The sequence below is a fragment of the Colletotrichum tamarilloi genome, assembly GCF_030869305.1.
Source record: "Colletotrichum tamarilloi strain Tom-12 chromosome Unknown Scaffold_2.1, whole genome shotgun sequence".
NCBI lineage: Eukaryota > Fungi > Ascomycota > Sordariomycetes > Glomerellales > Glomerellaceae > Colletotrichum > Colletotrichum tamarilloi.
Window position 1 is genome coordinate 177,169 of NW_026849385.1, and position 14,005 is coordinate 191,173.

General features: G+C 53.4%; 4 protein-coding genes across 4 annotated transcripts; 2 read left to right on the top strand and 2 right to left on the bottom strand.

Moving 5' to 3' along the window:
• Window positions 1-2,080: 2,080 nt before the first annotated feature.
• CTAM01_00695 (GTPase-activator protein for Ras-like GTPase) lies at window positions 2,081-5,917 on the top strand (the record flags this gene model as incomplete). The annotated part of the gene is made up of 1 exon (XM_060516743.1): window positions 2,081-5,917. One exon carries the CDS (start codon window positions 2,081-2,083, stop codon window positions 5,915-5,917), a length of 3,837 nt encoding a protein of 1,278 aa, XP_060388205.1.
• Window positions 5,918-6,765: 848 nt separating this feature from the next.
• Window positions 6,766-7,948, bottom strand: CTAM01_00696 (cyclophilin type peptidyl-prolyl cis-trans isomerase/CLD; the record flags this gene model as incomplete). The annotated part of the gene is made up of 2 exons (XM_060516744.1): window positions 6,766-7,526; window positions 7,585-7,948. The coding sequence occupies 2 exons, from the start codon at window positions 7,946-7,948 to the stop codon at window positions 6,766-6,768; spliced, it is 1,125 nt and encodes a 374-aa protein (XP_060388206.1).
• A 1,022-nt stretch (window positions 7,949-8,970) lies between these two features.
• Window positions 8,971-9,616, bottom strand: CTAM01_00697 (D-tyrosyl-tRNA(Tyr) deacylase; the record flags this gene model as incomplete). The annotated part of the gene is made up of 4 exons (XM_060516745.1): window positions 8,971-9,206; window positions 9,272-9,314; window positions 9,369-9,547; window positions 9,610-9,616. 4 exons carry the CDS (start codon window positions 9,614-9,616, stop codon window positions 8,971-8,973), a joined length of 465 nt encoding a protein of 154 aa, XP_060388207.1.
• A 1,109-nt stretch (window positions 9,617-10,725) lies between these two features.
• CTAM01_00698 (Not1 domain-containing protein) lies at window positions 10,726-12,815 on the top strand (the record flags this gene model as incomplete). The annotated part of the gene is made up of 4 exons (XM_060516746.1): window positions 10,726-10,980; window positions 11,042-12,113; window positions 12,187-12,697; window positions 12,755-12,815. 4 exons carry the CDS (start codon window positions 10,726-10,728, stop codon window positions 12,813-12,815), a joined length of 1,899 nt encoding a protein of 632 aa, XP_060388208.1.
• Window positions 12,816-14,005: the final 1,190 nt, after the last annotated feature.

Consider the following 14,005-nt stretch of genomic DNA (forward strand, 5'->3'; position numbering starts at 1 on the left):
AGTCTGCAGTCGATATCTTGCCTCTCCTCTCCTCTCGCCGCCTCCTCTCCAGTCCCCACGCTCTCCTCTCGCCCGGGGTGCACAGCTGCAACTGCAAGAAAGAACCCATGGGGCCTTGTCTCACCGACTGCCACCACCATTACCACCACCAACTCTTGGCTGGCTCGATATAGTCTCGTTCCATCTGCATGCCCTGCAGCACCGCCGTTGATTTCCTATTGGCAGCGGCACCTGGTCCAGCAGCATTATCTTCCTGTATCCTGCCAGGGCCTCGTCCTTCTCGGATTTGACGGGCGCCCCAAAAAGACAACGCAAACGTATCTGCCCATTTCCCGTCTGTAAGTCACTTCTCTTTTGCTTTATTGCTTCTTTCTATCCTCTCCTTCGCGCTTCGCTGTCCGCCTCGCTCATGTCACGTCTTCCCGTTCACCCCCTTGCCTGGCCGAATTCCTCCTTCTGTTACAGTTGTGTTGTTGCAAATATCACCTCGTCTTCCCATCTTATACCCTCCACGCAAACCACGGCAGCAAATGCAACAGACCGACGATCCCTGGCCTCCATTGCATCCCGAATACTACTTCACTTCCTCCGCCACCTTGGCCTCATTCTCCCTCGACAACTTGCAGCATCAGATCCATCTACGGGCAGCAGGCAAACAACTTCGCCTTCCTATCAGTGCGGCCTGCCCAGCAATTAGACCCCTTCCCTCCAATACCTACATCACCCTCATCAGCCCTTTTTCTTTCTCGCCTTGCCTTCCCCCTAGCCATCCAACTCTCCTTCAGACAACCCTTATCCATGCCATCTCCTCGCTTGCTTTTCCCAGCACATGGTCGAATCCTCCCTCCGCTGACATTGGGTATCTCGCTTGCCAACTAGCCCCGTCCCCAGTCTTCGCCATCTTCCCTGCCCTGATCCTCCGTGGTTCCACAGGCCTTGCCCGATTGCCTGTTCTACCCTGGAGCTTGAAGCAGCCTTAATATGCAAGCCGTAGCAGCATGCTGGCCGACCAAGTCCATGGACAAGCAGCAACATCCTTGGTGATCGATTCCACCTCGCCGAATACATAATCAGCAATAATATTTAGCTCCCCGGCTCCATCTCCGTTCTGGGTCCCCAAGAATTTGCAACGAAGCGACGAAAGAAAAAAAAAAAAAAGAAGTGGAAAGAGCAAGAGAGGGAAAAAAGCAATTAATACCATTCGAACCCACTCAAAGCGCCATCGCTGCATTTACCAACACCGCGTTCCCCCTTCGCCCCGTTGCCGAATTTCCTCGCTTCTTGTCTGCACGCGCCGTTCTCGTCTCGCTCAGACATCCCCAACTTCCATCCCCCGCGTTGGAGGTCTCCTCTTTACCGCCTCCGTCGCCGCCTCCCGACACCCGTTGCTGCCGCTTCCATTGGGACGAAACTTCCTTTTCGTCCGTCACCTGTGCGACATTTGACAGCACCAGCAAACGCCGTACGAAGCCGAACTGTCCCCGTCCTCGCCCTCGAGCTCTAACGGCCGCTCATCGTTGCAACCCTGCACCATCCCACCTTGGACCTGTGGATCTACCACCAAAATCCCCCGCTCTCAACCTCTCATCCCGCCGCTGATCCATTTCTACGTCTCTTCCCGTTCGCTCGTCGCTCTGCCTTGCCCAGGGCTGGCGTAACAGTTGGCCACCACAGTTCCGTGTCGCATTGTGAAGCCCGCCGAAATTCCTGTTGGAGCGACTTCGCTGCGCACCAACTTTTCTCGCTGCAGACGCTGAAAGTCGTCCGCCTCCCAACGACATCAAGCGTCACCACCGCTCAACGGGCTTCGCACTCGACTCCCACCTGTAAGACCCGATTTGCGACTTGCAGGAATACCGCTCAGCAACTAGTATGCTTGTTGTTGCGTGGTGGCACACACATTATCCTCGGAAGCAGAATCTGATCGGCCATCACTCAATTTCGGAAGAGGCAGAAAGGCGTGCTGGCTAGGTTACGGAAAGCAAGACGTGGTGGGACGCTCAGGTGCAGCTCTGGAAGAGACGACGAATTCCGGGGACGCTCATAGAATCACCAAACCTCAGATGCGGGCGGACCCCAAATGAGGACAAACCATGGAATGAGCATGGCACCACCGGGAATGGATGGACGAACCTACCACAACGGGGTTCACAACGTTACGCCGCGCCTCAATTGGCAGCAATCCCAGAACCAGAACTTGTCCGCAGACTCGTCGTCTCGCGGCATGGAACGCGTCTCAAACTCCAATCTACGCACATCATTCCGCTCTAACCACCCGTCGAACCCCACGATCCGCGCCGTGACACCCGAGTATCATCATCCGGACCTCTCGCCGACGCCGTCCGCGAACGCCGCATTCGATCCGACCGTCCCTCCTCAGATACCCCGCGGTATCACGTCGAACTCCCCTCAAACCTCCCCGAGATCTATCCCGGGAGACTTCTCGAGACGACAGGGAATGGTGTTTAATGACACATATGGTGGAAGCTCCTACGAGAATAATTCAACTAGTCCGCCTCTGAGGCAACAAAGCAGCTTTCGGCCTAGGACACATACCATGGACGGCGCACTACGCCAGCAGTTCATGAATGCTGCCTCCCGAGAGGGCCGCCAGCGTGTGGGGTCGTTTTCTTCGTCTGGATCTCAGCCCTTGTACGACGATGCTCGCTCCCCACCGCCTCCCATCGAGTCCTTGGGATTCCCCTCGGTCATCCCGGCCCGACACTCGGAAATTCCCTTAGGTGTCGCAAACAGCCTGAAAGAGAAAAAGCTGTCGACGAAACGTCTGATCAAGCGCCAGTCTTCCCGGCCAACTTCTCCGCCAACAAGCTCAACGCCTTCTGTTGATTCGCTACCCATTCCCGTTCCGACGGAAAATGCGAACAACATTCTGCTCATGATGAAAAATCTATGTGGGCGCATGAGAGGTGAAATCGAATGTCAGACCGACCCCCGGGGTCCATGGCAGCTTGGTATTGCATACGTTGACGAAGAAAAGGGAAGCTTGATGTTCGACTCAGGACATGATGGGCCATTCCATATCCCCCTCATTTCTGACCTCCGTGGATGTCGAGTTGCGCCAGTCATATTATCTGATGGGAAAAGATGTTTGGACGTTTCGTGTCCCATCCAGCCCCCGTTGGATCTTCTAATTCATCCGCTTCTAGCAGAAGAAACAGACCTCTGGCTTGCAGCTTTGCTCTGCTGGCAACAACTTCGACCTCCGAAAGTGAAACTTTCGAACGGCAATCGAAGTCCTGCGCCTACCGCCCTGCGTCCAGCAGTAAGAAGGCGTGGCTCTGAGAATGGAACCGCGAAGACTACAACTGCATTCATCAAGGTCGGCCAAGTGAGACTTTGGGACAAGGGCTTGGCAAATTCGCCGAGGGCCATCGTGAAAAGGCCCTCTACGAGGGATCTGAGATCGCCGACTACTTCTTGGCGGGTTGTTTCCCTCCTGCTTCAAGAAAACGGAGAGGTTCGACTCACCACAAGAGATGGCGAGGCTGTCATCGCTGTGGTCGAACTATCCCAACTATCTCGATGCGCTATTCAACAGCTGAACCGGTCAGTTTTGGACGAAGAGTACTGCATCGGCATTTTCCCACACTACTCTCCGATATCTACACAGCTGTCCATATTCCGTCCTGTGTACATTGCTCTGGACAACCGCTTGTTATTCGAAGTCTGGTTTGTTCTTCTTCGAGCATTCGCGCTGCCGGACATTTTCCGACTGGATTCGCCTTCAGCCGAAGGAGCGATGGAGGTTACGGATTTGGAGTCAGATCTTTCCGGCGAGATATTCAGGATTGAGAAGACGATCAGTCTGCGGGTGACGGAGGCAAAACTGAGACCGAAGACTTGTTCTCCCGACGTTAGCTTCATCGACCGACAGCCCAAGGACGCAGACCCTTTGATGGGCAACTACCTGACAGAAGTCATACTGGATGGCGAGGTCCGCGCTCGATCAACGATCAAGACTGGAACCAAGAATCCATTTTGGCGGGAAGATTACCAATTTTCGGACCTTCCGCCGACTATGCCATTCCTGTCCATTATTCTGAAAAGAGTGGACGGGAACCTGGAAAGTTTCAGCCATCAACTGCAGGCATCACTCGGGCTGCCCAAGACGGGAAATCTGACTGAGATTCTTTGCGGCTCCGTTGACATCCCCTTGGACCATGTCGAACCCGGCAAAGACTTCGAGCGGTGGCTTGAGATCTATGACGAACGACAGCAGGTCATGGGCACAATGCTTGTGAAGCTCCATCACGAGGAGCTCGTTGTTCTTCATTCTAAGGAATACCAGGCGCTGTCAACTTTGCTTCATAGCTTTCCGTCCGGTCTGACCGCTCAGATTGCTGATGCGCTTCCCGGCAATTTGCGGCGGCTTTCCGAAATCTTTCTCAACATTTTTCAAGTGTCTGGTCATGCGAATGAATGGCTGCAAACACTAGTCGAAGACGAGATCGACGGTATTGGCGGCAGCCAAAACCAGATGAAGAAGTACCGATTCAGCAGCCGCTTGAAATCGAATGAGTCCATGGAGTCATCCAGTGACAGAGAGCAGATTCTTCGTGACATGGGTAAATCTCTTGCAGGAGAGGCCAACTTGTTGTTCAGAGGCAATACGCTGCTGACGCAAGCGCTTGAGTTCCATATGAGAAGATCAGGAAAGGAGTATCTCGAGCAGATGTTGCAAGCCAAGATTTTCGAGATCAACGAGACCAACCCCAACTGCGAAGTCGACCCGAGCAAGCTCAAACCTGGTGAAAACATTCAGGAGCACTGGACAAGACTGATTCAGCTGACAACGGAGGTGTGGCAATGCATTTGCAAGGAGCCCACGAAATGCCCACCGGAACTTCGCTCAATCCTCAAATATGTACGAGCCGTGGCTGAAGATCGCTACGGCGACTGGCTACGAACCGTCACTTACACGAGCGTGTCGGGCTTCTTGTTCCTCCGTTTCATTTGCCCGGCGATTTTGAGCCCCAAGCTCTTTGGTCTGTTGAGGGATCACCCTAGACCCAGAGCACAGCGAACGCTCACACTGGTTGCCAAGGCACTTCAGGCCCTTGGAAACCTGTCTACGTTTGGTAAGAAGGAAGAATGGATGGAGCCAATGAACAAATTTCTGGGCTCCAACCGTCAGTCGGTCAAGGACTACATTGACACGATCTGCGCCATCCCCGTCGAACGCAACAAGGTCGCCCTGGGTCCATCTTATTCGACACCTATCGCGATTCTTGGACGACTATCACCAACGGCACGAGAAGGGTTCCCTGCACTGCCTCACTTGATTGATCACGCTCGCAATTTCGCAGCGCTAGTTAAGATGTGGACTGAGGCCAATCCTATCGGAAATGGGGAGGTAGTCAAACCTGTAGGCGGCGAAGACGACATTCTCATCTTCAATGAAATGTGTCTGGTGTTACAGGAGCGCGCCGACCTATGCTACTCGAAGTTGGATGGCTCGTCTCACGAGACTGCATCCCTTCCTGCCTCCGACTTCGCCGACGCTATGGATCATAACTCTGCCATATTGGATTCCATGAGCCTTTCCACGCATCACAACAATCACTCAGCACCGACCTCAGCGAACACGTCTACAGTTTGGCTTGACCAAGACAATTACCAACCACCTGGTTCGGCTGGCAGCGACGTATTGATCGATGTTCCTACGCGAAGAAGTCGTGAGCACCGTCGTGGCCGAGATTTCAGCTCCCTGCGGCAAGCGGCTGGACATTCAGAGCACGCGTCTTCGCATTTGGCTACGCTCAAGCGGAATGGCAGGGCTACTCGTCATATTCTGTCTGGCATCATGAAGCCGTTCGGGCGGAGCGATTCACCTGAGTCGTCTCCATCAACAACACGCGGCAAGAATCTCGACCGATCATGGAACACTGGCTATTGATGTTCCTTATTTACCACTCATTTCCCTTTGTTCATTACTATTTCGATACACACGCACACGAACCAAAATCAAAAAAAACTTCAATGGTCGAATGACGAGCCAAAGTCTCTGCATTCTTAACGAGGAGGATGTCTGGATACGCCCAGCTTGGAGCGTCAAGAGAGTGCGGAAGGGCAGCGCCTCTTCTGCATTACTATTACCTGCGCCGGAATCGAGGGCAGTCTTGGGTGGGCAAGGATCGACTGAACTTACCTCTGGCGTTTCTCCATTTGCACAATGTTCATCAATGGAGCCTGCTTGGGAAGGTTCCTTTCTACTTGTTGATGCATTCGGTTGGAGGGAGGGTCGGCCCTATTTGTTTTTCGCTTTCTTCTTACACCCAAACCCATCCCGTGTTCGTCTCTTCTTCCTCACCAACTTTTCTTGAGCTGGTTGGAGAGTAGGTAGCCGTCGCAACATGGGCCACGAATGAATATACCCAGACATATCATGACTAGCATTTACGTGTCTTGCCTCAGCCTCACGCCACGAGACTCTTCACAGCATATTTCATTTCCCTTTAGAACAAAACGAAACGAGCAATGTGTAAAATATAATGATATTGAACTTTCAGTCGAGGTATCTACCCATGAGTTTTCTTTGTGTTTTCCAGTGCCTGCTTCTCTTTACGCCCCGAATTGTTCCAATTGATTAGAGAATTCCCTTGTTTTTAGTCGCCCAGATCATAGAATCGTCATCCACCAGTCTTCGCTCTGCCTCATACCATCACAGTCGCACTGCATCTATGCCGTGTTTCCCCGTCCAGTCCCCGGTACGGTACATGCTGCGCCCTCGCTGAGTGGCTCCATCTATTGGAAGAACTTCTTGTAAGCCGCCTTCTCCTTGGCCGCACGGGCGGCCGCCTTCTGCTTGACGGCATTAAGCTCGTGGAGAATGACCTTATCATCCGGCACGAGCTTGTGCGCCTCTTCAAGATCCTTAATCGCGTTCTCCTCGTCCTTAAGGCGGACGTTGGCGAAGCCGCGGCGGTAGAGGGCCTTGGCGCGGTCAGCGTCCTTGGTTCCGGAAACATCAAGGGCGTACGTAGCCGTCTTCGCGGCATCATCCCAGGCCTCGAGCTTGATGTTGAGCAGGGCCGAGTTGTTGTTGAGGGTAAAGCGGAGAGCTTGGAGTTCCGCCTTGGTAGTAGCGGGCTCCTTCTCCAAGTCGGGCTCCTCGTTGATGTAGCGCAGGCCCTTTTGGTACTTCTCGAGACCGAGGTTGAAGTCGCCAGCCTTGAAGGCCTTGTTGCCGTAATCCTTGCAGGCGGCAGCAATCTTGATGACTTCCTGAGCATCAGGCGGGGTTGCACAGTCCTCGGGGAAGTCCTCGTAGGTGTCGCCCATGGCGTCCGGGGCCTTCACATCGGCTGCGAGAGCGGCGTCTCCGGTCAATTCGCCGCAGTCTGCAATGACGGCGTCCTTGAGGGGCTTGTCGCCTGATTCGGTCTGGAGGTTCTCGATCTGGCGAACGACGGACTTGCCGTTGAGGACCTCGCCAAAGACGACGTGCTTGTTGTCGAGGTGAGGCGTCGGGACGGTGGTGAGGAAGAATTGAGAGCCGTTGGTGTCTGTACATAGCATTGTCAGAAAGAAGCCTCCCTCATCAAGGCATAGAAGAGTACTTACTAGGCCCAGCATTGGCCATGGACAGGAGGAAGGGACGGTCGTGCTTCTTAGGGAAAGCCTCATCCTCGAACTTTGCGCCGTAAATAGACTCGCCGCCAGTACCATTGCCCTCCGTGAAGTCACCTCCCTGAATCATGAATTGCTTGATGACGCGGTGGAAGATAGAGCCCTTGTAGTGCAAAGGCTTGCCGGATTTGCCCAGACCCTTTTCGCCGGTGCAGAGGCAGCGGAAGTTCTCGGCCGTCTTGGGGACAAGGTCGTTGTAGAGCTCCATGGTAATACGGCCAGCGGACTTGCCACCGACTGTAATATCAAAGAACACGCGCGAGCGCGCGGCTTTGTTTTCGGTTCCCTCAGCGGACATTGTGACTATGTTCTGAAGTGCAAGTTGAACTCGTTGAGGTTGATCAGGCTAGGATTCTGTACTCGATCCAGTAGTGCGGGGTAGATGTGGTTGCCGCAAACGAGATTCGCGGAGTGACAGGTTATCGATGATTGGGCCGAAGCTGGTAGGAAGTTGTCGTTGATTCACGTTGAACGTGAGAAGTGTTGTTCATACAATTGAGTCGAGGAAGTAAGGTACCTGAGGCAAGGTATAGCTTAATCCTCGGAACGATGGTGGTGGAGGGGGACGATAAATGCTTCAGCCCAGAGCTAACCTGGAAGGTGGGGGAAGGTACGATGGAACTTTCTGGTAGCTCGGACGCCTGTGCGCGGGGCAGTCGCACCACCGGCTGCTCACTACCTGCATGCTTCACCGGGAAGGAGCAATAGCTTTAGAATGGGCCAATCAGAGGGTGCTATTCTTACCGATGTCTCTTTCCTGCCCTGTCCTCGGCTTTTCCATGAGGTGCCTGCCTTCGCTGCTGTGTACCTTAGGTGATGCATCTCTACATAGGTAAGGTAGGCAGGTATGTTATCTACCTAGGTACCTAGGCTGAAGAGACAAGGTGAGGCAAACGGGAAAATAAGGCAGAAAGAAATTATGCAGCTGAAGCAGGCAGCGTTGATGTAATTGAGTTGCAATGTCTCTGCCTGCGTTCTGAGGTATTCTGAAAAATGACAAGCCCATCGCAGTTGCACCTATGTGCAGAGTTCCACGCCTAAGGCAAGGAAGTATGATGCATATAAATCTATCCTTAACCGCAGCGGACCGCCTGCCAGGTCCATCACTGTTTGTCATCGCTTCTTGACGCTTCGAACGAACAGGATCCAAGCTGCAGTTCTGGCGTACCTAGGTTCCGCTCGAGTAAATCCCCGGCTTGTGTCAGGCGACGCTGGACTAGTACCTTGGGCCATGGCAAATGGCATCCGGAAGACTTCGAGAGCGATCAGGACTTAGGTGCCGACTCTGTGTTGAGCTCAAATGTGACCTTTGGACTTGAATTAGGACAGAATCACCAGTTGTCGTTGGGTTCGAAGGGCACAGACCGGTCCGTCATTGACGGAAGCCACAGCCATCATGGCCTGGAAGCGTCCATCCTTGACCTTGTCGGCGGCGTAGCTATCCTGCAATTTTTGCAAGAAATGGTGATAGAGCCTCTTGGCATCCTCGGCTCCTGCGCTGAGGCGAAAATCTGGCTTGTTCTTGACAATCTTGGCGAAAAGCGTGAATTGAGACACTGTAAGGATTAGGAGTTGTCATGAAAAGGCCCGTCACAGGAGCCCAGAACGGCAGCCTACATACCGCAGAGAATTTCTCCGTCAATGTCCGGGACTGATTTCTTCCACTGAGACAAGATTAGATGGAGGTATTGTAGTGGTCAGGATCTGGCCAAACGCACCCTTGCGCCGGCATCGTCGTCCCACATCCTAAGCTTCAACACCTTGTTTGCTAGATTCTCGGCATCTTTCTCTGTGTCTTCAGGAGCCACAGCAGCAAGAACAAGAAGTCCCTTTCCAATAGAAGAAATCACTTCGTTGTCCACCGTCACTGACCCAGACAGCACCCGCTGTACGATAGCTAGGAGGGATCATTATCTCACATCACCAGGCACAAGCTCAGTTGAGGAAAAGCAGTCTCACCTTTCATTTTGTACTGCACAGCACCACTGCCTATGTTGGAGACGACGCAGTGGAATTACCTGAGACCTAGAGACCTCACTAAGAGTAGCAAAAGCTGGCTTCGGTGACAAGTTCTTCAAACACGATTGATAGGCCGGAACGTGGATCCCTCCGACACTGTTACCCGGATGAGAATGAAGTCAAAACACAAATGGAGCAGCTGGAAACCGCTGAGTAGTCCGTGTCGCCCGGGAAAATGCAAGCTACAAGCCGAGCACGTCGGGAACAAACAGGCAAACGGGCGGCAAACCACACGGAGAAGAAGCAAACAGCAAATCGGTACTTGGCCTGGCAAGTCACAAGCGCTGCTGTCTGGCAGCCCTTCAATATTGCTGAAAATTCCTGCCATCGAATGAGGGCAAAACCAATAGCATTAGCACATTGCCTTGCCTGATTTGAATTGCCGGTAATAAGGTATCTCCCTGAACACGGCGGAAAACAGCTGGCAAGGCTGGGCTTGACAGTGGCCCGTGTCATATTTAGTGACGAAGTCGAAGTAGCCTGAACTTCAGTCTGATAGATAGAAAGAATCCGGCGCTGGTCTTGCATGCTATTACACTACCGGAATGGACCATTTTATCGTAAAAATTGATCATTTGTAAGAGTTATATTAATAATGGTGTGCTTATGAGATTATTCGTATCCTCAGGACCCCTTTGAAGCTTTTCAAGTACCCATTTGCAACATTCCTATGTTTCACCCTCTATCGGTCTTCAGGTACTGGCGACCTCCACCTTCCACCTCCCACACAGCATCTTCCATCCAGCTCTTTCTTCTGCATGCGCGCATCCTTAACACATCAAACGCCTCACTTCCCGGCAAGCAAACCTGTATTGCGCAACCAACAAACGCCGGTCAACACGGCGTAGCAGTCGTCACGCGAGGGACAAACCCCCCATTCATCCACCCATAACGCGCCCATCACCCCTTCGACGGCCGTCTGCGACACGAGCACAGCTCACTGAAAACCAGCGTCAATCACGACACACCTGACACAACCGACAAACCCAACCCGTCGGTATCGAGACACGTAATTAGGCTTAGCATTTTCATCTCTGCCACACACAACCCTACAAGATGGCGGCACGCAAACTCCAACAAGAAGTCGACAAGTGCTTCAAAAAGGTGGCGGAAGGCGTCGCCGAATTCGAGGCCATTTACGAAAAGATTGAGCAATCCAACAACATCTCCCAAAAAGAGAAGCTCGAGGACAACCTCAAGCGCGAAATCAAGAAGCTACAGAGACTCCGCGATCAGATCAAGACATGGGCAGCAAGCAACGACATCAAGGACAAGTCTCCTTTGCTGGAGCATCGAAGGTTGATCGAGACGGTTGGTCTACCAACTCCCCGGTCGTAGCTCTTCCCCGCGGTCCCGCTAATCCCCTCTGCAGCAAATGGAAAAGTTCAAGGCCGTAGAGAAGGCTATGAAGACCAAGGCATACTCCAAGGAAGGGTTAGCCTCTTCAGCCAAGCTCGATCCCCAAGAACAAGCAAAAGCCGAGGCAAGCGACTTCCTAAATAGCATGGTCGACGAGCTCGAGCAACAAATCGAAACCCTAGAAGCCGAGGCCGAATCGATACAAGCGACGATGAAGAAGGGCAAGAGCCAAACTGCCAAGGCGGAACGAATGGCCGAGATCGAGCGCATCATCGAACGTCATAAGTGGCATCAGGGCAAATTAGAGCTTATTCGGAGATCTCTAGAGAACGGCGGAGTCGACACGGATCAGGTTACTGAACTCGAAGAGACGATTCGATATTACGTCTCGGATGGCATGAACGATGACTTTGTCGAGGACGAGGAGATGTACGAGGAGCTCGCTCTGGACGAGGACGAGGGCGCATTTGGCCTAGCTCAAGATGGCGACAAGGGCTCATCGCAAGACGCTCAGTCAATAGCGGAGGAACCGACACCCGAACCAGAAATCATCAAGGCCCCCCCAAAGCCAAAGGCGGTAGCAGAAGCATCTGCTTCAGGACGCAGGTCGAGCTCACAGAACAAGTCCCCACTGCCTGCGTTAGCTACCTTGCATATGCCGACAATCATTGGCAATGGCGCAGCAACCGGTCCTACGATGAAGCCAGCGGTAGCCCCCGCAAGACCTGCTGAAGGCCTCAAATACGCGTCTGCGGCGGCGGCAGCGGCAGCGTCAGACAAGATCGGCATCTCTCCCTTGCCCCCTCCGCCAGGCGCAGCACCCGTCCCTGCCAGTACGCCGGGCTCGCAATCGAAAACCAGCGCTACAAGCTCACCCGCAACGACATCAGCGCACCCTGTTGCAGCAAAGGAGCCCGAACCCAAGCAGCCACCACCACCATCAACAACCCCAAGCGAACCACCGATCGCAAATGCGAGCGCCAGCGCAAGCGCAAGCGCAAGCACAAGCACAAACACGAACACAAAGGCCGTCTCGGCCCCTACCAAGGCAGAGAAGCGTGCGAAAAAGGAGCAGGCTGCGGCAAGTGCTTCGGGAGCAGCCAAAGGCAAGTCCGCCCAACACCGTGACCATTTTCATAGTTTACTAATGTTCTTTAGCATCTCAAACAAACGGTGCCACAAATGGGATCCAGGCTACAGCAGAGGGAGAGGAAGAGTCCATATATCACCTTCCGTCATCTTTGCAAGACCTCGTCGAGTCTTTTGAAGCTTCCCGCAAGCGCCCAGCGCCTCTCAACTCGCCATCCACGCAACGCATGCTCCAGACCAGCCAGGCTACGTGTCCCGACATCATGGATGCAGATGTGCCCAGAACGTACCGTCCCGACTTGCGATTGACATCAACCGGCGTTGGCTTTCCTCAAGAGCCACTCCCTTTGTTTGATGACCCGCGGCTATATTCACGGATCGACCCTGACACGCTCTTCTACGTGTTCTACTACAAGCAAGGCACGCCCCAGCAATACCTTGCCGCCAAGGCGTTGAAGGACCAGAGCTGGCGGTTCCACAAGCAATATCAAACCTGGTTCCAGCGCCACGAAGAGCCAAAGAACATCACCGAGGAATTCGAGCAGGGCACATACCGCTTCTTCGACTACGAAAGCACATGGTGAGTTATTTTCTTGAAGACGTTAAACTGATGTAATTAAGCTAACTCAAAGGGCAGGATGAACCGAAGAAAGGCGGACTTCAAGTTCGCGTACAAATTCCTCGAGGACGATGTATGAATAGGCAGCAAGGTTCACGGGGTTTCATGCCAGGCGTAGCCTCGAATTGGGATGGGGGCCTTAAACCATTGGTATCGGGAGGAACGGCGTTGCCTCTTTTTGCGGAAACATACAGCCAAGGTCTATCTGGCTCACATTTGTTGAAGTACACTGACTATTGACTGGCTATGAAAGGGGGAGGCTGCAGGCCGCTCCAATTCGGCTTTTGCACATGAAGACAAGACAACCTATTCGCAATGCGCGTGACCTTTGATTGAGCACTTTCGGCACCGCCAAGGCCGTTTGCCCTGCCATGATATCAGGGACCCTGTCCTCGGCGGTCAGCATAAAGGCAAAATAAGATCCCGGTCGGTGCAGTGTGTTCTGGCCCTATCGGAGATGGCCTGTTCCAGTACTCCATACAACCACCTCACTGGACGCTCTAAGAGCTGGGGGGAGTCGATGACGGCTTGCACCCCGGCGCCCGGATCCAGGCTCGGCCGAAATAAGTTGAGAAGAGGACCTCCAGGCTCCTTGGAAGCTCCGGCCACCCCGACAGTTACCCCGTGTGGATCCGTTTCTGCGTGACACAAAACATAGCCGCCAGCGGGTGGGTTGACGAATACCTTGTCCCCCACGATTCTCCAAGTCTTAGACGTACGTAGCCACCCAGGACGAATTGGGTTATGGATGTGCCGGTGGGCGTTCCGAATGGTCAGAACCAATGCCAGGGCTGAGGCGGCAATGGCGAAGCATGGAACTGTGGAGGGTTGCAATCAAGCTTTCCAGCCAGCGCAAACCATTGGCATTCTGCAATAAATCACTCCGCCACTTGTGTTATCACAAGCCGGGCGAACATGGCCAGGAGGTATGAGGCACGTCGATATGAAGCGAAATGACTGGACGGGCCAAGGCCAGTAAGGGTAGCCAGTACTGTTGAAGCGGCATATACGTGCAGGGAAGCAAGAGCCAAGTAAGGAAGTCGACGGCGGCAAAGCGGCAGTCTCTCATCTACGTGCTTACCTACCTGTTGGCTAAGGTGGTGATGATTCGCCAGGTGCAAAGGAGCATGTTGACATGGTACTGCAAATCTAGAGCGTCACAACGTGACGAGACTCCTACCGGTACCTAAGGTCGAGAGGGTGGAACGTGAGAAGAAAGTACCTTAAGGTTAGTGGGGCAAGCGGCAGGCCCAATGGAGGGCCATGATG